General features: G+C 50.9%; 12 protein-coding genes across 12 annotated transcripts; 7 read left to right on the top strand and 5 right to left on the bottom strand.

Moving 5' to 3' along the window:
• Positions 1–3070: 3070 nt before the first annotated feature.
• Positions 3071–3490, bottom strand: HETIRDRAFT_27855 (uncharacterized protein; the record flags this gene model as incomplete). Its single annotated transcript, XM_009549607.1, has 1 exon — positions 3071–3490. A coding segment is annotated over one exon (420 nt), but the record flags the coding sequence as incomplete, so codon positions are not given.
• Positions 3491–4966: 1476 nt separating this feature from the next.
• HETIRDRAFT_322662 (uncharacterized protein) lies at positions 4967–5654 on the top strand (the record flags this gene model as incomplete). Its single annotated transcript, XM_009549763.1, has 5 exons — positions 4967–5126; positions 5183–5259; positions 5313–5370; positions 5425–5449; positions 5507–5654. The coding sequence occupies 5 exons, from the start codon at positions 4967–4969 to the stop codon at positions 5652–5654; spliced, it is 468 nt and encodes a 155-aa protein (XP_009548058.1).
• Positions 5655–6872: 1218 nt separating this feature from the next.
• Positions 6873–8139, top strand: HETIRDRAFT_428015 (uncharacterized protein; the record flags this gene model as incomplete). Its single annotated transcript, XM_009549762.1, has 6 exons — positions 6873–6969; positions 7052–7101; positions 7251–7300; positions 7418–7762; positions 7789–7959; positions 7998–8139. 6 exons carry the CDS (start codon positions 6873–6875, stop codon positions 8137–8139), a joined length of 855 nt encoding a protein of 284 aa, XP_009548057.1.
• Positions 8140–9128: 989 nt separating this feature from the next.
• HETIRDRAFT_322819 (uncharacterized protein) lies at positions 9129–9415 on the bottom strand (the record flags this gene model as incomplete). The annotated part of the gene is made up of 2 exons (XM_009549761.1): positions 9129–9319; positions 9373–9415. The coding sequence occupies 2 exons, from the start codon at positions 9413–9415 to the stop codon at positions 9129–9131; spliced, it is 234 nt and encodes a 77-aa protein (XP_009548056.1).
• A 205-nt stretch (positions 9416–9620) lies between these two features.
• Positions 9621–10361, top strand: HETIRDRAFT_321726 (uncharacterized protein; the record flags this gene model as incomplete). Its single annotated transcript, XM_009549760.1, has 1 exon — positions 9621–10361. The coding sequence occupies one exon, from the start codon at positions 9621–9623 to the stop codon at positions 10359–10361; it is 741 nt and encodes a 246-aa protein (XP_009548055.1).
• A 1669-nt stretch (positions 10362–12030) lies between these two features.
• HETIRDRAFT_321839 (uncharacterized protein) lies at positions 12031–13213 on the top strand (the record flags this gene model as incomplete). Its single annotated transcript, XM_009549759.1, has 3 exons — positions 12031–12224; positions 12384–12615; positions 12716–13213. 3 exons carry the CDS (start codon positions 12031–12033, stop codon positions 13211–13213), a joined length of 924 nt encoding a protein of 307 aa, XP_009548054.1.
• Positions 13214–13938: 725 nt separating this feature from the next.
• On the bottom strand, positions 13939–14310 carry HETIRDRAFT_321475 (uncharacterized protein; the record flags this gene model as incomplete). The annotated part of the gene is made up of 1 exon (XM_009549758.1): positions 13939–14310. A coding segment is annotated over one exon (372 nt), but the record flags the coding sequence as incomplete, so codon positions are not given.
• Positions 14311–14348: 38 nt separating this feature from the next.
• On the bottom strand, positions 14349–17148 carry HETIRDRAFT_322593 (uncharacterized protein; the record flags this gene model as incomplete). The annotated part of the gene is made up of 4 exons (XM_009549757.1): positions 14349–14906; positions 15175–16593; positions 16655–16864; positions 16972–17148. Coding segments are annotated over 4 exons (2364 nt in total), but the record flags the coding sequence as incomplete, so codon positions are not given.
• Positions 17149–18250: 1102 nt separating this feature from the next.
• On the top strand, positions 18251–19395 carry HETIRDRAFT_386004 (uncharacterized protein). The gene is made up of 4 exons (XM_009549756.1): positions 18251–18367; positions 18423–18763; positions 18818–19050; positions 19126–19395. The coding sequence occupies exon 2, from the start codon at positions 18528–18530 to the stop codon at positions 18738–18740; it is 213 nt and encodes a 70-aa protein (XP_009548051.1). The 5' UTR covers positions 18251–18367; positions 18423–18527; the 3' UTR covers positions 18741–18763; positions 18818–19050; positions 19126–19395.
• Positions 18872–19395, top strand: HETIRDRAFT_434984 (uncharacterized protein; the record flags this gene model as incomplete). The annotated part of the gene is made up of 2 exons (XM_009549755.1): positions 18872–19055; positions 19112–19395. The coding sequence occupies 2 exons, from the start codon at positions 18872–18874 to the stop codon at positions 19249–19251; spliced, it is 324 nt and encodes a 107-aa protein (XP_009548050.1). The 3' UTR covers positions 19252–19395.
• Positions 19396–20868: 1473 nt separating this feature from the next.
• Positions 20869–22185, top strand: HETIRDRAFT_117335 (uncharacterized protein; the record flags this gene model as incomplete). The annotated part of the gene is made up of 6 exons (XM_009549754.1): positions 20869–21048; positions 21105–21224; positions 21384–21508; positions 21729–21861; positions 21888–22042; positions 22095–22185. The coding sequence occupies 6 exons, from the start codon at positions 20869–20871 to the stop codon at positions 22183–22185; spliced, it is 804 nt and encodes a 267-aa protein (XP_009548049.1).
• Positions 22186–22366: 181 nt separating this feature from the next.
• Positions 22367–23199, bottom strand: HETIRDRAFT_322777 (uncharacterized protein; the record flags this gene model as incomplete). Its single annotated transcript, XM_009549753.1, has 2 exons — positions 22367–22917; positions 22974–23199. 2 exons carry the CDS (start codon positions 23197–23199, stop codon positions 22367–22369), a joined length of 777 nt encoding a protein of 258 aa, XP_009548048.1.
• Positions 23200–24042: the final 843 nt, after the last annotated feature.

The raw sequence follows: 24042 nt of genomic DNA, 5'->3' as shown, positions 1-24042 counted from the left end.
TCATCGGCTAGTGTTGCTAGTCTGGTGGCTTCGTCATGGCACTTTTTGTCGACCAATAGGCTGAATGGTAAAAGATCTGCGTGTGCGTCAAGAATATCAGTAGCGGTGGTGCGCATGGCACCAGTTATGTATATGGCTGCCTGTCTCTAGACTCTAGCTAGCTTCTCTATCATGCCTTTGGAGCCTTTTCCCTTACGCGATGGTGGGGACAAGAAAATGTCCACCCCATACAGCATTCTTGGCAGTGCAATGCTGGTGTAAAATTGTCTCATGTATCTCGTAAAGACGCCTTTAGAAGGGCGCGCCAGCTGTCTGTAGTGTGTCACCCACTTTGTGCCTTTGGCTAGTGCAGACGCGGCGTGCTCCTTGAAATTTAGCTCCTGATCGATTATAATGCCGAGGAATTTGTGAGATTTTGACGGGTGGATGTGCGTACCTCTCAGAGTGATGCTTGGTCTTTCCAGCGCCCTGTACTCGAACTTCTTGTCCTTCTTTTCCCTGTTGCGTGCCTCCTCTCTCGTGCGAACACGATGTCTCGCTTTCACCTTCTCTTTTTTCCTTGTGAACCCCACCAATGCAAACTTATCGACAGTGAAAGTGCAGTTGTGTGTGTCAGCCCAGTCGAAGGCTCCGCCTGCTCGTTCCATCATATCCTGCAGCTTGTCAGCTGCCTCTGCCATCGTCTCAGCTGTTGCGATGTATGCGGTATCATCTACGAAGGCCACTCCGTCTTCTCGATTAGCCCTGTTTGGGACATCTAGCAGGTCAGCATTGTAAAACTGAAATAAAATTCCGGACAGCGGGCACCCCTGGTCCGCACCGCAAGGGAATGTGAGCCAGTCTGATGTGTATCCATCGAAGATGAGTTTTGTGCATCTGTGTCCTGTCTTGATACGAATCCACTCCGTGTACTCCTTTGGGATGCCTCGTTTTCGCATATTGTGGACGAGACGGTCTAAATTAATGCTTGGAAATGCTCCCTTTATGTCCAAGAAAAGGACACATGCCGCTTCTTTGTTGTCCATGGCATCGTGTAGTTTGCGCGTGACGTAGTGAAGTGAGTCTGTCGTCTTCCGGCCAGCTCTACAGCCAAAATGTGTGTCGGGAAGGAGGTGATGGAGTTCGGCTAGTTGCATTAGTTCAGACGCAATGCAGGCTGAAAGAATTTTGGCGATAGTGCGGAGTAGGGCGATTGGCCTGTACGCATTAGGATTGGAGTAGTCTGGTTTGCCAAGTTTTCGTAGTACGAGCATCCGCGAGTCTTTCCAGTCCTGAGGGTAGATACCAAGCGAGAATGTGGCTCGGAAGATGGGTCCAAGAAATGGAACTAGGATGCTTGCACAGTTTTTGTAGACAATATTTGGGATGCCGTCGTCGCCGGGGGCTTTGAGGCCATGGAGTCTCTCTATGGCTCTGTAGATTTGAGCGTTGGTTATAGGATGGAAGGGAAATGCTGGTTCAGGGTAGCTGTGGTCTATCGGGCTGGGTGTCTGAGCCTCGTCCTGTGAAAAGAAGCTTTTGAATAAAAAATGGCTCTTGGCCTCGTTAGTCTCCACTTCTACTACTTCGCCATTCTCTTCTTTGCACTTGAGCATCAGAACGCGCACCTGAGCCCCATCTGATGAAGTTTTATCCACGTACTTATTTGCTATCCATATTTCTTCGCCCTGCAGGTTCTCTAACCATTCCTCCCAATGTGTCTTCTTTGCCTTTTCAATTGCATCTGCATAGTTCTTCCGTGCCTGCTCATGCTCCTCATGCGCCATGTGTTCCGGGTCATCTCTGTGCCTGTAGGCTCGTCTTGCGAGTGTTTTGTTTGTTTTCTTCATTTCGGTGAGTTCTGTCGTCCACCACCTTTTTGAGTACGGGGATGGCCTGGACTTGGGAACGTTACACTCGACAGCTTTTTCGATAGCTTCCGTGACACATTTGAGTACAGCATGAAATTCTTGTGGGGTTTGTAGCTCCGGTGGTACACTGTCCCGTGTGTCTGGGAGATGGGCGCGTAGCGTGTCCTTGAAGTCCTTCCAGTCCACCTTGCGAAAGTTGAATTTTGGGGTGTTGATCTCGAGGTGCCGCTCGATGTCCAGGCTCGTGAGGATTGGGATGTGGTCAGTTTTCGGTGGCCTAAGTTCGGGAAACGTTTTACATTGAAGTATCCTGTCGCGAAAGTCGTCAGTAATGAATACATTATCCGTTCTCATGTAATTTCCGGAATTCATGGCACGTAAGGTAGGGATATACTTCTCTAAAGCCATCACTAAGCCGTGGTTTGCTGTGATCTCGATCAGTTCCTCCGCACTTTCCAGGTTCAACGACGTAAACAGGTGTTGGTTGCGTGGCTCATCCCACATGGGGTGATGCCGATTGAAATCTCCTACCCATAGGGAAGTGACTCTTTCACTTGGTGCATTGCGTCGCCTAGTTTGCACGTATGTGTCTACTGTGCGTATCGTCTCTGAGTGGGTGCAGTCATTGTAAATGTTGACTATCTCCAGCGTGCCTGCAGCGCTCATTAAGCGGATTGCTGTCACGTCTTGGGAGTCTATTGGTACTATCGTCCATTGGTTGGTACTGATGCGGGTCCTGATCATAATGACAGAGCGTGTCTTTGTGTGGTCCTTACGGTGTGACGGGGGGTATACTGTTTGCCAGTGCATGTTTGCTCTCATGTTACCCCAGTGGTCGAGGTATGGTTCTTGGATGCACGCTATGTCTATGTCTTGTTCTTGCAGGGTTTTTAGTAGATCTTGTTGTGCGTACATTGATTTATTCGTATTCTGTTGCCAAATTTTCAGTAGTATGGGTGCGGATAAAGGTGTGTCGTTCATTGGGAGGGGGTAAGGAATCTGTTACCGTCGTTGGGCTCTGTGCTCGCGCCCCTTCTAGTCTCTATCTCTTGCGTGTGTGGCATTGGTGTATTCTGTCTGGACGGTGCTGTGGACCATCCTCTGCCTTGCGATCCTATGGGCGGGTTTGGATCCTGTGTCGTGGTTCCGTATCGGCGTCTTGGTACTGTCATCCATTCTCCCACGTTGTGTTGCTGGGGTGGTTTCCTCGGCATCGTGGGATTCTGTTCCCATGTCCATTGTGCGGTATCTATTGGGAAGAAGCGGTAAGTGGATTCTGGGTCACGTCGCTTTAAGCGTTCTGCCTCTTCACGGAAGCGTGGGCACATTCTGTCCCAGGAGGCATGGCCTCCAACTTTGCAATTTACGCACCAAAAGTGATCGGGATTCTGCTCTCGACAGTCCTTCGTTGCGTGATTCTTCCCGCATGTCCCGCATGATTCTCCCTCCTGGTGGCACTGCACCGTGAAATGCTGCCCTATCTGCTGGCACTTCAGACATCTCCTCGGTTCTTGCTGCGATTTCCTTCCATACACCAGCTTCCCGGCTATCGTGAGTCCTTCGCGTATTGCCTTGTTGGCTGCATTTGCAGATTTGAATTGTGTGAGGAGGTGCGCCGTTCTTTGACCTTCCGTCCTTCTTTCTACCGGTTTCATCCACTTCGTGCTAACCAGATGTCCCGGGTCGATGTGGGATATGCCCTCGATGTGTCTGTACTCGGTGTGGTTGCCAGTCTTGTGGGCGATGGGGACGAATTCTATTATGACGCTGTAAGTCTTGTCTTTGATTTGTGCTTGGCCACCGTCGAATGTGTTTTGAAACTCTTCCCGTCTCAGGTCGTCTTGGATCCAAGCTATGAGAGCCTCTTCGTTCGCTTCAATGAGTACTCCTCCATTGCGTAAGATCCTGGCGCCCGTGAATTGACCAGCCGGTGTAGTTTCATCTCGCATCTGCTCGAGTGCGATGTTTGCCTTAGCGACAATCTGTGCCTCTGAGAGGTCGCTGATGCTGCGTGTCGAATCAGCGGTGCTGTCCATCAAGATGCGCTTGCGCTGAGTTTTCTGCCTGGCGAGGTTCGATAGGTGAGATGTGGGTAGGTGGCTATGTACTACTGAGGCGTATGACGGATTGCTGAGTGGTACGTCAGGCGTATGGAAGGATGGCGACATGGGAGATGTGTGGGATGCGTGGGCAGTGACGTTTATTCCCTCTAACAGCTCCTTGCCCTGCGCGTACGCCGCTATACCGAAGAGAGCGTTGCTCACCGCTATCCCGTCCAATTCTTTCGGATCTCTGCTCGGAATATAGCCCCTCTTATGGAGAAAATCTCCTGCCGCTGTTGCGTTCGCAAATCCTGACTGTCGTCTGAGCTCGTCTATGTCATCTAACGGCGACACGTCAGATCTCCTTAGGGAGCTTCTCGTCCCCCCGGCCTTGGAAGGCAGGGCAGACTGTTTAGACATAGTCGGGTCGTGCTCTTAATGACCTTAAGTGTAATTAAGTGCAGCTTAGAGTAGTATTTTGTGAGTAAGGAAGCAAAGAGATCGCCACGTCCAGTTGTCGCTTAGGGTGCTGGTGGTGGTTGCCTAGAAAGGAAGTCCCCAACAGAACTGTGTATCCCCGCAGTTAGCAAGAAGCACATTGTAATCCCGGCATTTGTGGTATATACCCGCTAGCTTGATATTGTCGTATGCAGTACTGTTGACATCCGTCCTGTCTTCAGTGTCTCCTGAGCCTTGGACAATTATGTTCGTGATTTCTGGACTTTAAACCAATAACTATATGGCTGATGATAGCGTCCCACGATAGCCTGCGCATTTGGTAACTTTTGATCTGAAGCTTGTGGATGTCTATGCTCATTCTTCGTCTTCGTCTTACTCAGGCTTCACAGTCACGAGGTATGCCAGTGTTCATCCAGGCTCTGTTAATCGCACGTCCTTACTGATTGCTTGTCCTAGTTTCCATCTAAGATCTTTTGCCAACTCCCATTCCGATATAGTTTCGTAGTGTTCATGCATCGCTTGCCTTCCAAAGTCTCCTGATATATCTCGTTCTAGCCGTGGACCACAGCGTCGATCACCGCCGAGGTTGCTTGCGACGCCCTTATCACTGGCCTCATGATTTATTACCTTCGCAAGGGTCGTGCACAGTTCAAAAAGCAAGTCCGTCGCCTCATTCTTTCTTGGTATGCTCGTCGAACATCCTCCCTCAGCACAAACCGGGCAATTAGTTTGTTGATCGCATACGCATTGAACACGTGTAAGCTTCCTTCTATGTGTGAGGGGTGACTGTGACTGAGGCTTGTCTTTAACGAAGCGCTGCTTACAACGTAGTAAAAATCTCGTCGTCTCCTGTTATATTTTTCATTTATCACATTCACAGAGTGTTCGCCGTCACTACACTGATCACGGTATGATTCACGTTCGATATCTGCCCTTCGTATCACTGATCGACCTCGCATAGTTCATGGCTCTTCATGAGTCTTTAGCCTATGCGGCGTTCTTCTTCATCCTGGTTCGACGTACGTTTTGAAAATTATGTGTTAAAGGCTGCTGTCATTGACGTTTTTTACTAGTATATTCTTGTTCATTCGTGTCCACGTTCGTGTATCTTTTCTCTGTGCTGCTTCGACGCTTCATCTTGAGCTCGCTTGTCAGCCTCAACTCTCGGAGCATCGTTCGGCAGCAGCTCAACGGCAACGACGATGGAGTGATCACGCTGTCCCAATTTGCTGCAGCGGAAGCGCAAGCATCTCAATCGAGGGATAAGGCCGTCGGTGGGTTGGCGGGAGGGGCTAGTGGGTGAGGGCTACTCGTCTTTAGGCTCACATCGTACTGACTTGAATCTTAATACAGAGAGTCAATCAAAGCCTCATAGCTTGTCGCTGATTCCTTCTTCCTCATGATCATATTTCTTGTTCACTTGGTGCGCCCAGAAATCTATCATTTTGCAACCTTGAGCTCATGCTTCTATTCGCAGGATCCGTCTCGCATCTTCCAATGCTCGCTTTGCCTCTACTATTCTGACTGATGTCTATAACGAGCATTGTTTAGCTTCTCATGTTGTATCTGCTGCTGGTCTGCTATCTACTATTCAAGCTTGCTTGTCACCTTTACCAAGATGTTCAGGGAGTCTGAGGTACGCTGAGTACAACCAAAATGAAGCCGTTCCATTGTTGCCCATCCGGAACTAACCTGAACCAAGCGTATATAGTCCCCTGTCTACACAACAATGGGCTTGGACTTCTCGGCGCTTTCCCAAGCTCATTGGAGCGGAGTCTCCCAGATGCCATCGATATGTACCTTGAATTAGGCGTTCACTTTGTGCAGGTAACATGAACCAATTGAATATTCAGGGGCAAAGCAAGGGGCCTTCGGAAGCTTTGAGAACACTCATATGGCCGCCAAGCTGCACAAAGCCACAATCTCGCATTGACATAGCTGAGATTTAAGCAACGCTTGCCACATTTTCCTCGGTGCTTTATAAGTGACGACGCCTCAGTCGTTTCAAGCATCCAACCATTCATCCAACCATTTACAGACTCACTTAGATCCCGCTCATAGCTATCTATGGATTCCAGCAACCTGCATCACAATGTCTTGTTATTCGACGAAATAGGATTCGATCCGTCAAACGGTTTGTACATCGCTGATAGCTTCGGGCAAGCTCTAGTTTTATAAAACGTCGGTCATTCCAATCAGGTCGCGGTAAGCAAACATTTCGGCGTGGAAGTCGACGACAGACTTATTGCCGCTCGACAGCTCAATGCCACCCATAACCATAACCATAACCTCTACGCACAGAGTTTCCAGACACTGCCGATGAACACGCCACAAACTTCCGTGCCACGCACGCCATACGTCTCAAGCCACGAAGGATATCGTTTCTCCCAGATGATGCCACCGGTTGGAACACAATACTATGGGCAAGTAGCATCGGGGGTGTAACCGTCTGAATTATGTGAGCCACTATTGACCACATCGGCTGGCGTCGCTCACGCATTCATGGTCCCTAGCATACGCGATGTCTGGTACAAGTCTTTCAAAAGACGCTTCGACGTATGGACCATATTTCTTTGATGAGCCGACGGAGATGGGACACATGTACCAAGTGGCACAAGGTATGCAAAGACAGATATTTGGTAAGATTGTAATGCCTACATGCCTCCATTGTCATTAATACGTCGCCATAGACGAGAATAGGCTTCGAGTGTCTTCAGTGGCGATATCAAGCCTTCGGGGGCCGGTATTTGGTGAGCCAGTATTGCCTCTCTGCAGGGCGGTCAGCACTCATACGTCACCTGGACAGAAGCCAACAGCATACATGAGCAGATGGACTTGATGAGCACGCAAAACCCATCCTGCTATTCATTCAACGAGACGCATCTATGCTCCGCTGCAGTGTCTGAAGGAGGTTACAACGCAGTGGGATGCATGTTCAGAATCCTCTATGTGAGTGACCATAATCTCTCGTCGAATCTTTCACTCACCTTACCTTGCACGAGTAGCTTTCGAAATGCCCAAGCAGAGTAATATCGCCCTCGACTCCACCGAATCTTATCCCTCCAGCCTTGCCAATGTGGCCATCCACAGCACACATGATGGTCTGTGGCATCCTGCATCAGATGATGTCGTGCCGCCCAAATTTGTCAGAATGGAGCGAGGCAACAAACAGCTACCTCCTGAGAGTTCAAGTGTGGCCCAAACGTTCGACATGTCCCCACGAACACACCATCGAGTAGTCCCGCCAAATAGGGATGCCCATGCGGCAAGTTCAAGCTGGACCTTGGAACGCTCGACGGAAGATTTCGAGGGTAACGCCCCTGATAAAGAACCAAGGACGCAGTCAACCGACTGTAAGGATATCCCTACAATCGAATGCGACTCCGTCGGTGTAGTAGCTTCGCAGAAAGGGTGTTCCCACTTGAAACCTGCCACAGCCACCAAGGAAGAAGACCGAAGTACAGCTTTGGAGATGCAGAAGGAACCGTCAAAGAAGGCACGGGTGCCGTGCCCCAAGAAGGGATGCAACACGACGTTCGCGTCAAACTCAAGAAGGAACCGCCACGCCAAAACGAGCAGAGATCACGTTTCGCAGGGCACATTCGAATGTGAGATTTGTGGCGATTTTTGTCTCGCGTAACGACAGTTTGAGAAGACACGTGAGCACGCAGCACAAAGGAGACGAGCCAAGAAGGAGAGATGATGTGGAGTATGATGTGGAGTCGGAAGATGAGTATTCAGAAGATGAATATTCAGAAGATGAGGAGAGATTCGAAGACGAGGAGTGAACCATACAACACGAGTACGCACATCGCGTTGCCCTCCATGACGCAATTGACCATCGCCTAAAGAACGACGCCATCGTATGACAAGGTGTCTGAGATTTTCTAAGCGTGGAAAGCCGAAAAGTACAAGAAATATACACAATACCATTATGTTATACTTTTATAGATGAACATATCGCTTTGGAGATAACGGTGAGCGCCCTCACTCGAGTGAGAAGGTTGAATAATGGAGGACAAGCCGAAAGTATTAAAACGATAGGGTCAGTAAAAACGCGCCCGACATTCTCTTGAGAGTTGCCTGAAAAAGAACAATGCTATTAGAAACGTATACGCGGCATCTTCGCCGACATGCCTTTCACTCAGAATGGATCAGACCCCTTCTCGCATGCGGCATCTTGTTCGTTGCCGCGTAGTGTACGAAGGGGCAGTGTTGGAAGTTGTGATGTCACGCTGTCGACTCGGCTATGCTTCGTGACCATATGCTGATACCTCAGTCAGATCGTTATGTTGCAGTATCTTAGTTACCCAGCGCCGTTTGAACATTCGTTCAATGCCACGAACGAACCCTAGCAAGTGCAGCCACTCAAATAAAGGGCGAACGGAGGCCAGAACACCGCCTGGTGGCTGTTTTGATGAATGCGATAACGGAAGAAGTACCGAATCGGAATTCGTGGTACGTACCTTTCTTGCTACAGACCCATGAGGTGATTGAAAGAGACAGGGCGCCCACACCGCCACATAAGAGACAAACAAGCACTAAGGCCACGAATCACGAGCGCCATCGACTAGACAGGTAATGTTTTCGCCGCCACGGCCTGTGCGCTAATGTTTCTGCGACTATAAAAGGAGGCCGCGTTAAGTACCGCCTCAGGTTCATCTCAACCCTCGCTCACCTTCCTCTGGTTCGATAATCCTTGCCATGTCGCGCTTCCAGTATTAGATGGAAGAAATATCTTCCGAACCCCGCGCAAGGCACTACGCCTTCAATACAGCTATTCCCGTCGATCATGCACCCTCCTACCATCCTTTGCCACGACCATATAATCCACCCCGACAGTATGGACCGCCCCCACAATATGAAGCGCCCCCGCACCATTCTCATGATGGCCCACACTATGGGCCACCCGTGCGAGCGGGATATTCACGATCTGGGCCACCCATGCGAAATCAACCTCCGCTACACCTACCACCGGCAAGTTCAATGTCTCCATTATTGAAAGATAATAAAATACTCACAATGTTCGGCCGTAGTATTCTGCGCCCAGATACTACCAATCATACATTTTGAATGGAGATTTCTATCGTCCCTGCCCGTACTGCTCTACAATGGCACAAGCATCATCTGTCGTTGCATATCGGTCGGCTCGCCAGACACAACAGGCACCACCGATCTTGAATCGTAACGAGGCAGAACGCCGCGCCCCAAACACAATGCACAGTGAGTAATGCTCCATTTCCATGTAAATATATGCTTACAGACGATCATGCTGTCAGGATCAAGAGAGCGAGCGATGTCCCCTGACCAGTTTTCTGCTAGTCCCCCTCCACGATCCGTCGCCGCACCGACCCTGGAAGCCCCGGTTCCCAATTTGAACCCGCACACCGAGCCACCTACTACACCTCCTGTGTTCCATGGATTGTTAGCGATGGACATCACAGATGAAGACGTCAAGCCGATCATCGTAGATAGTCTGACGCCACCAAAGAGCGGCCCCAAATCGAGTGTGAGTATAGATGTCGCGATCAAGGCGCGATCGGGACTTTCTAGTGCACCTCGTCCAAATGATCGATCTTTCCTACCAGGCCCGTATGATCCGACAGAAGACCGAGCTCCATCCAAGAGTGCAACCCTCGCCTTTAGGCGCTCCTCTCTAGACAGCTGCATTTCAAAATCATTGGTGCCATACCAAGGGAGCTTTTCACAGTACCCAGAGCTTGCAAAGAAACGCCGCCACACGCTGCACGGAACCACTCGATACAACTGTAACGAGTGTCTAGTGGGCTTTCGACGCAAGGCGGACTGGATACGCCACATGGAGAACGCGAAGGCACATAAAAGTCCGGCGTTCCAGTGCGACAGATGCAAACGGTGCTATAGCAGAGAAGACGCGCTCGCTCGGCACGTTCGGGTTGCGTGTCGGTCAAGGCGGTCATTATGGGAGGAGTCCGACGTGAACGGCGAGAAGAGGGAGCGAAGGGAGCGGAAGGAGGATCGTGAGTCTTGAATCTGAAGTTTATCTGTGGCCGCACTCGTTCCTCCCTATCGATTGCACTCATTGCTGACGCTGACACCCCTGCGTTACCCATGAGCACTGGCGTCCACAACATCATCTATCGGAGAGCCCGATAGGAGTTTTCTATGCTGATATTTACATGCATCAGATATTGCTGCGAGTATTACGTTCGAGGCCTGAGAGGGCCGTTTGAGTTCTGTTGATGTATGTGGACCTATATGACTCATGATTTATGGATGAGGAAGTAGGGGAATGTCGCTTACAAGCTGTCGCCCATGTTTTCGATGCTGTAGGCATGTATCTATGACTTTCACTGCTTTTTTAAGAACAACGAGATGGTGGAGGTGCGAATGCATGTTGTCGGAGGGCGTGCCAGCGAGTGTTCTAGAGTCACGTTGGCGGTGTGACACATGTGACATATCGCGTCCAGTTTTACAGCTTTCCGACTTCTTGTTCAGTCGTTCGACTGTTCAGCGCGCATTCTCTTGCACGTTAAAACACAAGAACCAACGTTATCGGGGAGATCACCTACCTTGAGGAAAACCAGGGTTGTAAAAAGTGTACTTGAAGTCCAAACGCGCACATCCATGTTCTCGATGTCATTGTCCCCTCTACAGAGAGCATCAAATGCCGATATGTATCCCGTTGTGAGTCTCCCAGAAGGGGAGTCGAACTTCACGAAAAAAGGAGACTGGGTTTATCGACGCATGAAAGAGAAATAGGAGGTGGAATTATATCTTCACTCTTTTTTTTGAATGTCGTCGTCTACCATGTGTGTCGCTTCTCTCCACCGCTAGTATCGACTATGGACGACGTGAAGGGTTTGCCTGGATATATACTAATGAGAATGCTCGGCACATCGTCGAAGCTTTCCCGGATGTCTCGGGTGTCAAGTCTAGAGCTAGAACTGCTAAGCATTACTTAAGTGGGCGAGGAATATGCTACGCACCAGCCGTGAACAAATGAAGCAAAACGAACAATGCATCACGCCGTGAATGGCTGCGGAAGCGCGGATGGAGGTGGAGGCAAGATTCGTAGCCGAACACGTCTTTGATCTCATGGGGCAACTGCATCGTTGCCGCCGCATGACCACGAATTGTTCTCACACTAAAACGTCGGGGCGTCGGAAACTCAGCCAATCTTGTGGGTCGCATATTGTCCCAGGTAAAGCGTGGTCGCCCAGGAGAGTGGTCTGCTACCGCCGCCCGCCTTCGCTCGCCGTCGAAGTCAGGCCCAGAAGAAAATCGTCGTCAGGACCGCCGTCGCCATCTATCAGAGAAGCCGTTGGTATCGCAAGTGCCCTATGTAAAACCGATAACAAAGATTGAGCGCGCTGTTTCATGGTCTCGCTCGCAAATAACTCCGTTCCTCGCTGGTTGGGTACACGAGGCGGTTCAGATAAAAAGAACAATGCAAGATTGATCCGAGTCTGAGTTGGAAAAACAGAAAGCGTAAGCGAAGCACACCCATACATGGCTTGTCCTCGCCACTCACCTTATTCGGACGACCGATAGCGAAGCGGGAATAGAGCCCCGAGTCGCCTCATGAAGTCATGCGCGAGAAGCAGATATACTTGCCACCGCAGTGCGCCCGCTCGCTTAAAAGCTGGGTGGGCGAAATGAGACGCCGACATTCCCACTTTGCCAAACGACCTGCAGACATGGAATACACATACCCTCCAACATACAACACCCAGGGCTGGGAGGAAAGTCTCTCCTTGCTGTCGGAAGGGAAGTTCGCCTCCACCGATGTCAATGCTGGCAACCTCTCCGCCAGCTACCCCTTCCTCGCCGCGGAATATCCGGCACAACAAACAATGGCTCAACATCTGTACGAGCCAATGGTCTGTTCCCTGTTCTTACAGTCAATTAGTACGGCGCTGACCGACCCTTGTGTCATGCAGCCCATGGTTGAGCTATATCAGCCTCCCGAACCCGCATGGGCATCGCCCCTCCCTCAGCTCGGCCACACGGCCACGGGGCCTTTATATATCGCCAGAAACGAATTCTATAGACCTCCTGATCCCGCATGGGCATTGTCTCTCTCTCAGCTCGGCCACATGGTCGCCGGGCCTTCGCATGTCGGTGGAGACGACATCTACGTCCCCCAGCAAATGCTGCCGGCTGGGGAGAGTTATCACCAGGCAGCGCCAGTTGCCTGCGAGCCCGCTGATGGCGAGTCCTTTCGTATCAAACCCCTCTTCTTCACTGACGGTCCCATCATTTCAAGAAGGACTGGCGCACGCGTACTGTGCCCCGTCGCATATCGCACAACCTCAGAGCAGCGGCGTACAGCTGATGGGGCAGCATATCGCCAGCACAAGCGTGCGGCGTCCTCACATCAAGAGGGGGGCAACGCTCCCGGTGCCGTCATCGCAGGCGAGTACGGGTGAGGCGGTCGCGGCCAGGACCACAACCTCTGCAAGGCGATGGCGTGCGATCCTGCCCCGGCCAGCGGGCACTGTCCCGGCCCAGGCGGGCACCAGAAAGAGCTTCGAGGGGAATACCCTCGACCGTTCAACAGTTACATTAAGAAGGTCCGATCGCAGGAAGACTCCTGCAAACAGGATCAATCCCAAGGCTGTAAAGGCGGCGGCCAAAGGGAAGTCCCGTGCGAAGGCCGCGACGCCGGTGCCCAGGACGGGAAGAAAGGAGACGCCATACCTCGGTGCGAAGCACAAATGCGATCCCTGCAGAAAGGGGTTCGGGCGCAAGTACGAGAGGGCGCGGCACATGAAGTGGGGGATCGCGCACAGGGAGGGGTCGATCGAATGCGACCAATGCGACAAGACTTTCAGTCGGCCAGATTCGCTCAGGAATCACCAGCGCTCCATCCACAGCTGATGCCTGCGTGCAGAGAGGAGTGGGTGGAGATGGAGAGTGAGGTGAGTGTCTTCTGTCTTGCCATTCCTCCTATCGTGCGTCAGATCCTGCTCGCCTTTACCAATCCGCTCCCTTGCTCAATTTCTCTCTCTCTCTGTAGCACGTCATCTGCGGCATGTGAAGGTCTTCGTCCACGCCCGCATCGATCCGATGGCGAGGAGCTCTTGGTGTGCGGCTGCGATACAAAGCTTCGGCATCAATGAGGCCATCCGATCAGACAACATTGGAGCTCCCCGTTCCTTCGAGGGTAGTAGTGCGACTTTGCTTTGTACCTCCTCTATCGTAAAATCGCTCGGTGTCGCCATGAGAAGCAAACAGAGATAGTGGGACGTCGACTGTTATAGAAAAAGACGAGGACGCCGTTGAGGAAAGTCTATCTCTATACAGTGGCGGTGTGAGACGGGATCAGGCACGGATAAAGGGAGATACGCAAGGACCCCCGACAATCCCGCCAGAGGTATGTTTGGCGAAAAGGGGTAAACTACCGGACTTTTTTCGGGGCCTGCGGCCCTCTTTGACTACCGGGAATTAATCAGACCTTGAGTACAGGCCCTCCCGCTACCGGAGATATGATCAGACCTCCAAAAATCGGAAAAAAATCATGAGAAATCAAAAAAAAATCGCGTGATAGCACGATACATGTCAGGAATGCGGCGGACCTATCACGAAGTGCGTATAGTAGAGAACTAGTCCGTATCTTGTGCATCTTCCACCACTTTAGGCGACCGACCCTCAATCTCTTTGATGGTGCTCTCGATGCTCTCCCTCTTTCCCTTCAATGCTTTGTAGTACTCGTAGTCTTGTAGTGAAATAGCTATATTTTGGCCCAGCGGTGTGGGATTTGCCAGGAGAGCGGCAAGAAACGAGCTCGGTTTAATGAGCTTGAAAGTCGATACTTTGAGGCCTGTAGCGTGACGCATGGTTGATGAGAATTGACGTGCCGCAAAAGGCTTGAATAGCTGTGCAGCTATATAGGACACGGCCGAGATGTTCGAGGAATCAGTCACCCAGCTGTGGGGACTGTTCTTACCAGTCGATTTTGCGTAGATAGAGAGCACTGTTAACCAACACGTGAGTAAACAGATTGCAAGGAGGTTCAGAAGATAATAGACCTACCCTGAGCAAGCCAGATCTCTCGATTGTGGAAGACAAACCCGAAGGATGCCCCGGCACTAAGCTCAACATCATTACCTTGTTCCAAGGTATGACTTGCTTGCACAAGTGGAAGTGCCGGTGTGATATTGGCATTCTCTACGAAAGACGGCAGTTTATGCTTACGACAAATCGTCCTCCTTTGCATCTGCATCTGCGAGAAGTTAGCACACCTCACAACCAACGGATACGACGGAGAATCAACACTTACCTTCTTAGCTTTACTTGTAGAGACCTCGGCGGCATTTGCTGCTGCACCTGGCGCTGGTTCTTGGGCAGGTAATCCGTTGATGTGTCCTTGTCGTCCGCCAGGAGCTGGATGCCGCCACCTCGTCATGCGCTCCAAACCTGTACCTATGCCCCGATCTTCCCGAATCTTGAGAATTTCGTTGTACTGCCGCAGCAGTGCTTGCCGTTCTGATTCCTCCGGTGCCCGTGTCTTGCCCTTGCCCTGGGAACGAATGCCCTTGTCGGCTTGGATAGTCTGGTGAGCATCTCGAAGCTTGACCATCGTCGAGAAGTCGATAGTGGTGTAACGTTTGGCTGAAGATGTGTGCTGATTCGGGTCGTCGACAGCTGACAGACACTCCGCTAATGCTTCACCAAGCGCCGCAGCATCCCGCTTATACATCTGAGGAGGGTCTTCTGGAAGAGTTTGTCTTGAAATGAATCTACGTGAATAGAACACATCAGGAGAGAGTACCTGTAACTCACATATCCATGGTGTTCTGAACCGCGAGAGCCGTAGCAGCATATGCTAGGGAATTGACCTGCTGATCTTCTTGGACCGATGTGACTTCGTCTTCTAGGAACTCCATGGCGGATAGGAGTTGGTGCATTTCTGACTCTGTTCCGGTGGCATCCAATATTCCATCTAACGTATCATCACTGTCTGTAGAATCTTCAATTTTATCGTCGGTATCGCTGTCAGAATCTGGGTGCAATAGATGTGTAGCAAGGCCGTCGTGGTGAGAGTTAAGATCTGGATTGAACCATGATCTAACAGAGGGTAGACGAGGGACGAGAGCTTGATGGGTGCGAAGGTTGTCGGCTCCGAGAACCTCCCAGAGAGAGTGCGCTTCCTCGAAGGCCGCATTTGCTGCACGCTGGATTTCTGCGTCAGTTGGGTATGTCGCCAGAGCCCCCAGATTGATTTGACGGCTGTCAGTATAGGTATGATTATATCCGTTAGCACGAGCCTTGCCATCGGAGCTTTCTGAAAAGAAAAAATGTTCGCGCAGACGGACATTGAGCTTTGGTACCATATAATGAAATTCTTCAAGCGTGAAATCCTTGACTATCTGTCGACAGATCCCAAAGACGTGCTCGCAAGTGGCCGTGGAGAGAAGCCAAGGGAGGAGAGGGTAGACAGTACCATCAAAATAGTCACGATAGATGATGATGAGCTGGAGCAGAGCGCGCGTTGCAAAACGAATGATATCGCATGCTTCATGGGACAAGAGATGCTTTCCTTTTTGATAGCCAGCAGAATCCAAGAAATCTTCCCAAGCCTCCATAAAAAAATGTGCACGAAGCACCATGTGCGCGCGCTCGATCAATGTGAGGTGACGATTTTCGTAGGCATCTACGAGGTCACCAAAAACGAATACATATATGATGGGTCCCACCCACTCAGGCCGGTTTTTGACCATCCACTCGAGCGTATGCGATGAAAAGAATCGTGTGGCAGCATTGTCATCCTGCCGGTCGGTCTTCTCGACATCCCTGTTGTACAACGTACCATCGATTGCTTGCGCTACCTCTCGGAAGTGACAGTATAATACTGGAAAGTTGCCTAGGGTCAACAACCGCGCACCCGAGTAAGTATTGTTCCGAAGGGTTTTTCGCAGATGTGGCGGATCCTGGACCATTGCTATTGGGCGTCGTTGAGTCCCAAACCGCGAAATCCGAAGGTCTAGATCTCGACCTGAAGTGTTATTGGGATGGCGTATGATGTATGAATGAGTGCCTGTGGCTGTGTTACAGAATAGTCGTTGAAGCGAGCGCTCGGTCCCTGTTCCGTCGGCAGCATAAGAGACTACCTTGATGTCTTGTTTGAGCAGCCCATCAACAATTTCAAGGAGGTAAGGAAGTAAATCCTTGGCTGAAAGGCTGTCTGTAATACCAAGGGCAGCAGTGACAATGGCAGGGATGTTCGGCATTGGCACTTGTACACACCACACTCGAATCTAGGTATATCAGAGACCCTGGTTTTAATGTGATCTAGCGTACCACTGCAATAAAACTGACCTTCGTAGCCTTTTCGATCTCTCCTCGACGTATGGCATTGGTGAGGATGTTGGGTTCGGTCAAGAGCCTCGGAGGTCCGACACCTCCTACAACATAGTAATTACCGTCATGATCAAGATATGGCCGTAGAGCGGGCAGAAGTTTGGTGTCATCGCATGAGAGTCCAACAGGGCCTTTCCATCCGAGTTTGTCAAGATAATCCTTGATGAGCTTTGGTGTGCGGTCGGTGATACCAACTGGAAATCTTGCCTCAATGGCTCGATGCCTCCTAAGTGATAGAGTAATGAGAATTATGAGTAATGTGCAAAGAAGACAACATACTGGAGAGTCCGAGGGTCAGGAAGTGGTAGTGAATGTCGGATGGCCTGATATGCACGAGGGCTGTGAATATTGATGATGTGCGCAAACTGTACGACGTCGGGTGCATATCTGAATCCCTGCATTCCAATGCTTCGCAATTCTCTGTCCTTTTTTTGAACCATGGCGCTCACGAGATCGACAAAGACACTCTCATTGTCAAATGTGCCTTCTGTCACACCCTTCGCAAACAAGATGCATGGGCTAGAAGGATCCTGTAACAACGATAAGCTTTGAATAAGAGCAGCACGAAGATATACAAATCACACCTTTTTGAAGGCCGTGATGAGAGCTTGGATACCATGTGTTCTGCTCCATACTTCGACCGCACGAGCATCTGAGTCTGTATGTACAAGCGGTGTGAATTTACGGTTTCTGTCATCGGGAATAGGAAGCGATGAAGCTGTCTTAAAGGCAGCAATTTCAAGGATTGCCATGCATGAGGCGCATGCAGGAAGGCGAGCCTCCTTGATGTTCTTAGATACACGAACCAAGTTCAAACATGAAGTCGATACGACTCGCTCTAGGTCATGATGATTCTGCCATTGGTGTTGAGTGCGCTGCACCAATCGCACATTTTTCTTTGTGGCATCTGAGAGTTTTGAGTAGCCTTGAACCGAAGGATAGATCTCCTTCGTGATCTGGGACCACGACGGTCCTCCGCCACCTGATGCACGCGAGCGAGCAAGATATTTCTCAACTGCCGGAAAGTGCTGTGCTCGTAGACCAGGACATGGACGATCAATCAAGGGAGAAGCTTCTGATGAGGATTTTGGAGTGGGGGCAAAGTAGAGTGTCAATGGATGTGATCCACCGCTAGAGGGCAGAGTTTTGTGGGGTCCAGTGCATGGACGTTGTTTGTTCGTCCCTTTCACATGATTTTTGAAGGCAACCGTATTATATGGCTCCCTCATCTCAAGTTGACGACCACAGGGGAAGTGAGTGACGAAACGAACCTGCCATGGGTCCTCTGGAGTTACTCGAGGAAACACTGCCCTTGGATCAAGCTCGAGGATTGATTGTCGGAACTTCTCCCACTTGCGCAGATTCAAGACAAAACTATGGTCATTCAGAGACTGATTGACAAGACGAGTGTGAGTTTGGGTATTTGTGCTGCGCAGAGTGTTCATTTCGAGATCCCCATTGCGTGGGCGCTTCGTGTGGGAAGAGGCCGCGTGTCCTGAACTGGCTTCCCTCCCAGGTTGTGCTGCGGTGGATGCGCTCCGTGTGCGTTTCTTTGCTATTTCTTCGTTTTCTTGCTGATCTATTTGAACACCAGATGTCTCTTGCAACACCTGTCCCTTCCGAGCAAAGAAGTCATCAATCGTCAAGTGTTCCCGGCGCTTTGAGGCCCTGGTGAGTGTATTTTGAGCAGGACTGTGCGCAACAAGTGGTGATGTCGAATTTATAGTTGAAGATGAATCTCGTCCACCAATTACATTGTCGAGGGATGTCGTTGTGGATGTCGGGTGGGTCACAGTAGTCAGCTCATTGTCAGATAGCCAAGAGGCTTGCGATGGTTCCCAGTCAATATCGTCCTCAGATGTCTGCTCCCAAGTACGTTCCTGGTCTTCCCCTGCATCTGTATGGATCTGACGAGGTACGAGTTCTTCAAGCCTATCTTTTTCTGTGCCTTGAAGATTTGTATCTGCTGCGAGCGCCACAAGTGACACTGGATTCAGTGCTTCTTGACCGGGGGTGTCAATCTGCAGACACGATGCCAAGTTGAGATGGTGTCGAGAGCATGACAAGGTAAGTGCTCACCAATTCCAAGTGCAAGTCTACCAAACGACTGAACCAAACCAGTCGTTCTATGGCAGGCGGCACATCCTCCATCACAAAGCTTTTCAAGATAGCATAATGGATCGTGCTCGCAGCATAAAACCCACAGGATGTCCAATCGGGTTGATCAGCGTGGAACAGGGTGTCACCCATCCACTTGAATGTTCCCCCCAGTCGCGCCTCCGCCCACCACTGCACTTTGCGCACGATTTCGGCAGGGACTATGAAGCCTTGGTGATACAAGCTATCACCTGCAGGTCTGGTTCAGTCTTTGTTTCTTAAGATGATGCAAATGTGTAGATTTACCACTAACTATAGTATTCTCTTTACAGCACACTTGCATTGCGATAAAATGCTTCTCTTTTGCCAAAAACACCGGAAAGACCAAGCGGCGGTTTTCCGAACGTAGTGTCTGCTCCAGCTTATTGAGGAACCGCGGCGATGGTGATGAAGAGTAATAGGTCCGGTTCTTGGCCTTTTCGAGCTCATTCCAAAACTCGAGGCCCACGACGGTAACTTGCGCATCAACGTTCTCAGTTGACACTTTTTTGGCGACCCAATGGGCCATCATGTCGACAATAGCTGTACTGACCATTCTATTGGACAGGATTATCGCAAAATCTGCCGTACATGAATATGTCGAAGCACCGGGGATAGGAGTGGTAGCCGACCAGGAAAGGGTCCTCAGTTGAGTCGCGACCGATCGAGTGGTATCGCTGAATGGCTGATTCAACACCCATCTTTCAGCATCTTCCCATGCCCTCTGCTTTTCGAGAATTCGATCCATCTTGCGCCAGTATGTGACTGTCCATAAAGGCAGTCGCGCCCCTAGGTATCGTGGATCCTGAACCGCCTGTGCACCATCAAGGATGGCTTGACTAGCTAGTTTCACAGCGGCATGAATGAACTCTCGGTGTGGGATACTTCTATCAGACAAACAAGATGCTGATACATTTGGCAGGTCAGGTCGGAAGATGGTGCTTGCAGGCTGCTCTACGATGCTGTAATCTTGGTATGGTAAAGGGAGTTGAATGAACTGATGTATGGTAAGATGATCTCGAGGCAAGAGGTCAACTGCGTGGTGGTTGGGGATCTGCATGTGGTTGTCGATGTATGCCTGGAGCTCGGGAGGAATATCAATAGGGTTGGCAGGAAATTTTTGGCCAACACCGATCCATTGCTTAACATCCAGTGTAGGGATCTCGTCATCGTCAAGAATCAAGACTTCCATTCTGAGGTAAAGAAGCTGAGAAGCTGCGAAGCTGCGAGATGAGCGAGGCGATATAGGGTGTTGTGCAATGTGACGGACGCGAAGTGGGTTATGATGATTAAGGCAAACTTCATTGTACAGAATTTTGGCTAAAATCACAGTAAATATGGAGTATATTTTTTGTTTGAACCAGATTCTGACTACCGGAACTGTATCATACCTTACCGAAATGGGCAAAACTACCGGGAAATAGCATAGACCTATGGTCCCAAAATGGGCCTCTACACTACCGGAAATTTTCAGAGCTGCGGCGCTACGCGCCGCACCACTACCGTGGGAAAAACATACCTCTGGCGGGATTGTCGGGGGTCCTGATACGCACTGTACAAGCCCCTGAGGTAGACGGTCAACGCGGTCCACTGGCAGTCCAGGTCCAAATTCGGAGCTTCGGCAGTCTTGTTTTGTAAAGGTCGGCATGAACGGCAGGATCCGGTTGTCTGGCTCTGCGCAGTGTGTTAGACTCAGTCGTGTCGACTGTCGACGTTGTCACTGGCTGGGTCGTCGCAATTTTCAAAGCATCGTGTACATCGTTGTATGTACACGTATGCGACAAAGTGTTTGGCTGTCAGTATTGGCTATCAGAACTCAGGGGCGTCGGTCTCCACCCTAGCTCGGAAAGGACGATATACCATGATGCTCCGCGCTTGCGACCTTGACCTCGGCAAACGAACGTCGTGGAAGACAATGTCGAGTCGCAGGATTTGTATCACTGGAGAGTATAAGGCGAGAGGCGTACAACCAGCTGACTGCAGTGAGCTTTATTGACTTCTTTTCATCATTTCCGATCCGGTTTGAACGAAACAATATGTGCGCTTTCGCTGATAGATCCATCACGTCGACATCAATCCGTATGCGCGTCAATAGGGATGCGAGAGGGATTAATAAGATAAGTTCCACAACATTCGTCCCTACGTCCATGGCTGCACTCTTGGTGACGACGATCGATAGCTTCTCGTTTCCAACGCATGGAGAGGAAAATCCGAGAGTACAGACCGAAAGGGTTTTTCTTGATCGGCAACTGCTCACTCAGATTATCGACAGACACCCGGAAAAGGACGAGACACGCAAGAAGAATCCAGGATCCCGTCCGATCGACTATCCATAGTAGAGGGCGGGACGATGTCCGCGCGGATCAAGTTCAAAAGGTTGAGTACTTTACAAGTATGCTACTGCCAGTTCTCAATTCCTGTTTATCATTCTGGATAGTTCTGAGTAATATCTGAGTTCAGAATGCCCAGAGGCGACAGAAGCCCTCAGAACTCTCAGACAGAGATCAGACATCTCAGACCACCTAAGAGATCTGCCGATTTTCTGATGAAGGCCTGGCGTGAAACGAACGAGAATAATCGGATGTGGTTCACGCAGGATAGTTCGTGGGAGCGCAGTGCTCAGTGTCGCTGGGTATTCCTCAAAGGAGCTGCTTCTGCAAAAATATCGGAAATAACGTGAGCATAATACACACAAGGTCTAGGAATCGAGATTGCCGGCTTTCTTCGGAGTAAGATTGGAAGAGCAGGATGTACACCCTGCGGAACGAAAAGCCCTCGGCCAATGTGCTCGTCGAAATCCTAAATCACTCATAAGATAGAGCCAACCGAGCTCAGATGGATTAAGAACTTCGAAGCTGGGCACAAAAATGATCAGAGCATTGCATGGCAATCACAGCCTTAGGAGAGAAGCAACGACTCGAACAAACACAAAACAGAAAACAATCGTCGTGACTGTCAGTATCGCTGCTGATGCTCAAGTTAGAGATCTTGCAGCTGCTGCGCTTGCGTGGAAGATGGTGGCGGTACAAGTGAGTTTGATACTGGTGGCGGAAAGCTGGGAGTGGCGAAAGAAAAGTCGAAAGGAACGCAAATGCTCGGCGGCGGCCCGGTGACGAGCTGTCTCTTCTCATCACACAACATGACCGCAACATTCGATCCCCTCTCTAGATCCGATGGCGCAGAGGCAACAGCAGAGAAAAACGATGCATTGTGAGATAGTGGAAGATACAATCCATGTGAGTGATCTTTGAAACATCTATAGCCTTTCCCCTCCATGTCGTACTGCACGTGCTCCTCGCTCGCGGCACTGGCAGACAGCCCCGAGGTCCACCATCGGATCGATGCGGGATTAGATGAGGACCTTCACATGCCATGGATGGTGCGCTACAGAGAAAAAGGGAGGTTGAGCAAAGGAAGAGATCTATAAAGGCGGGCGAGCAGGGTGTGACGACAGAGCGATGTAATGGATTGGCATGACAAGACAACACTCACCTCACTCTCCATCTCCTCCCGCTCCGCCTCTGCGCTCAGGCATCAATCGTGAACGTTGCGCTTGTGGTTCCTCAGCGAGTCCGGTCGACTGAACTTCTTGTCGCACTGATCACACCTGAGCGACCTCTCAATGTGCGCCTTCCCCCACTGCATGTGCCGGGTCAACTCTGCCTTGCGCTTGAAACCCGTCGTACAGTCAATGCACTTGTGCTTTGCGGTGAGGTATGGCGTCTTTTTTCCTCCCGTTCTGGGCGCCGGCGCTGGAGCCTTCGTGCGGGACTTCCCCTTAGCCATCGCCTTTACAGCCTTAGGAATGTTCTTGTTCGCAGGAGCCTTCCTGTGAACAGACTTTCTTAATGTAAGTTTTGTGTGGTTGAGGGTATCACCCTCGAAGCCCTCGCTGGTGCCCGCTGGCTGATGCGGGATCAGTCGCAGGCGCCGTTTAGAGGTCGCAAGCCTCGCTACGACATCTCCGCTTGTACCAGCCTGCGGCGCGCTTGGACCAGCGACTGGCAGCTCTGACATCGCCAGGGCACCGTATTGGGGCTGGACGGCGTAGTGCGAGTAGTGAGGGATTGCAGGCTCCTCGTGCGCTAATGGGACGGTCAGTAAGCAAGTTCGAAGTGCTAAAAGGGAAAGGGTAGCTCACCGTACATGGGCCTGTACGCCATGGGCAGTGCTGCCTGATAGTAGCTACCCCCAGCCGGCAGCATCTGCTGGGGGCAATGGACATCGCCACTGACGACGTGTGAGGGCCCCGCCATTGCGTACATCGGCAGGGGTTGGACCGGAACCCACTCGGGCTCGATCGTGGGGTACTGAGAATGGAGATTTGTTAGTGTTGTGCTGGCAAACGGTGGGCAAAAACGAAGCATACGATGGGCCCATACCCCAGAGCCTCCGCGTGGTGCCCCCATTGACCCATGGCGAGGGTAGGAGGCTGCTCCGCTGGGGGATCGGTGTAGGCAAAGGACGTTTGCCCTTGCGACATCAGGGAGAGGCTCTCCTCCCAGCCTTGAGTGCTGTGCGTGGGGTAGTGGGTGTAAGGCATGGAATAAGGTGGTGTGGCTCAGGTGGTATGGCTGAGGGGGATTGTTGAGCTCGCCTCAAATCCCTCTCCCAGGATTTAAGAGAGCCGGCATAGCAGAGAAGTACGCTTCTCGCTCCTTGTCGCAAGAGGGTTCCATTTTCGCCTCACAAGTGGGTGTCCGAGTTAGGTGCGTGGCAGGAACAATCTACGCGTCTCCGGAGTATGCTTTATCCCCTCTTCTTTTTTTTCCAACCCAGATTCCGAGCAACTTTAGATTGTTCATTCCTTTCGACGACCCCCATATGCACGGCTGGTGGAATATGCCTCGCAAGAGAGACAATGGGGCATTGGCGCTTTCTCTGTTATCACTCTCCCGATCCGAAGCTCGTGCTCAACACACCTAGTCTGGGCCCTCTCACAGACAGCTGACAGACGGCGTACCTGACAATGTCGGTCTTCTAGGACCTGACTGCGACGGCGGGGGAAGATGGGCAACGGTAGCGGACCACTCTCCTGGACACCCATGCTTCATTTCTAGGACAATTTGCGACCCACAAGATTGGTTTACTGTCCGACGCCCCAATTTTCTAGTGTGTGAACACTCCCCGCTTACGCAGCGGCAACGATGCAGTCGCCCCCTGAGAGAAAAAACGTGTTCGGCTACAGATCTCGCCTCCCCCTCCCGCCG

Source organism: Heterobasidion irregulare, assembly GCF_000320585.1.
Source record: "Heterobasidion irregulare TC 32-1 unplaced genomic scaffold scaffold_07, whole genome shotgun sequence".
Classification (NCBI taxonomy): domain Eukaryota; kingdom Fungi; phylum Basidiomycota; class Agaricomycetes; order Russulales; family Bondarzewiaceae; genus Heterobasidion; species Heterobasidion irregulare.
The sequence above is the reverse complement of the archived record's forward strand: the minus strand, read 5'-3'. Positions and strand labels throughout refer to the sequence as shown.

Excerpts from the sequence above, each read along its gene's own strand:
- HETIRDRAFT_386004 (XM_009549756.1), top strand. The coding sequence starts at position 18,528 with ATGGTTCCCAGTCAATATCGTCCTCAGATGTCTGCTCCCAAGTACGTT.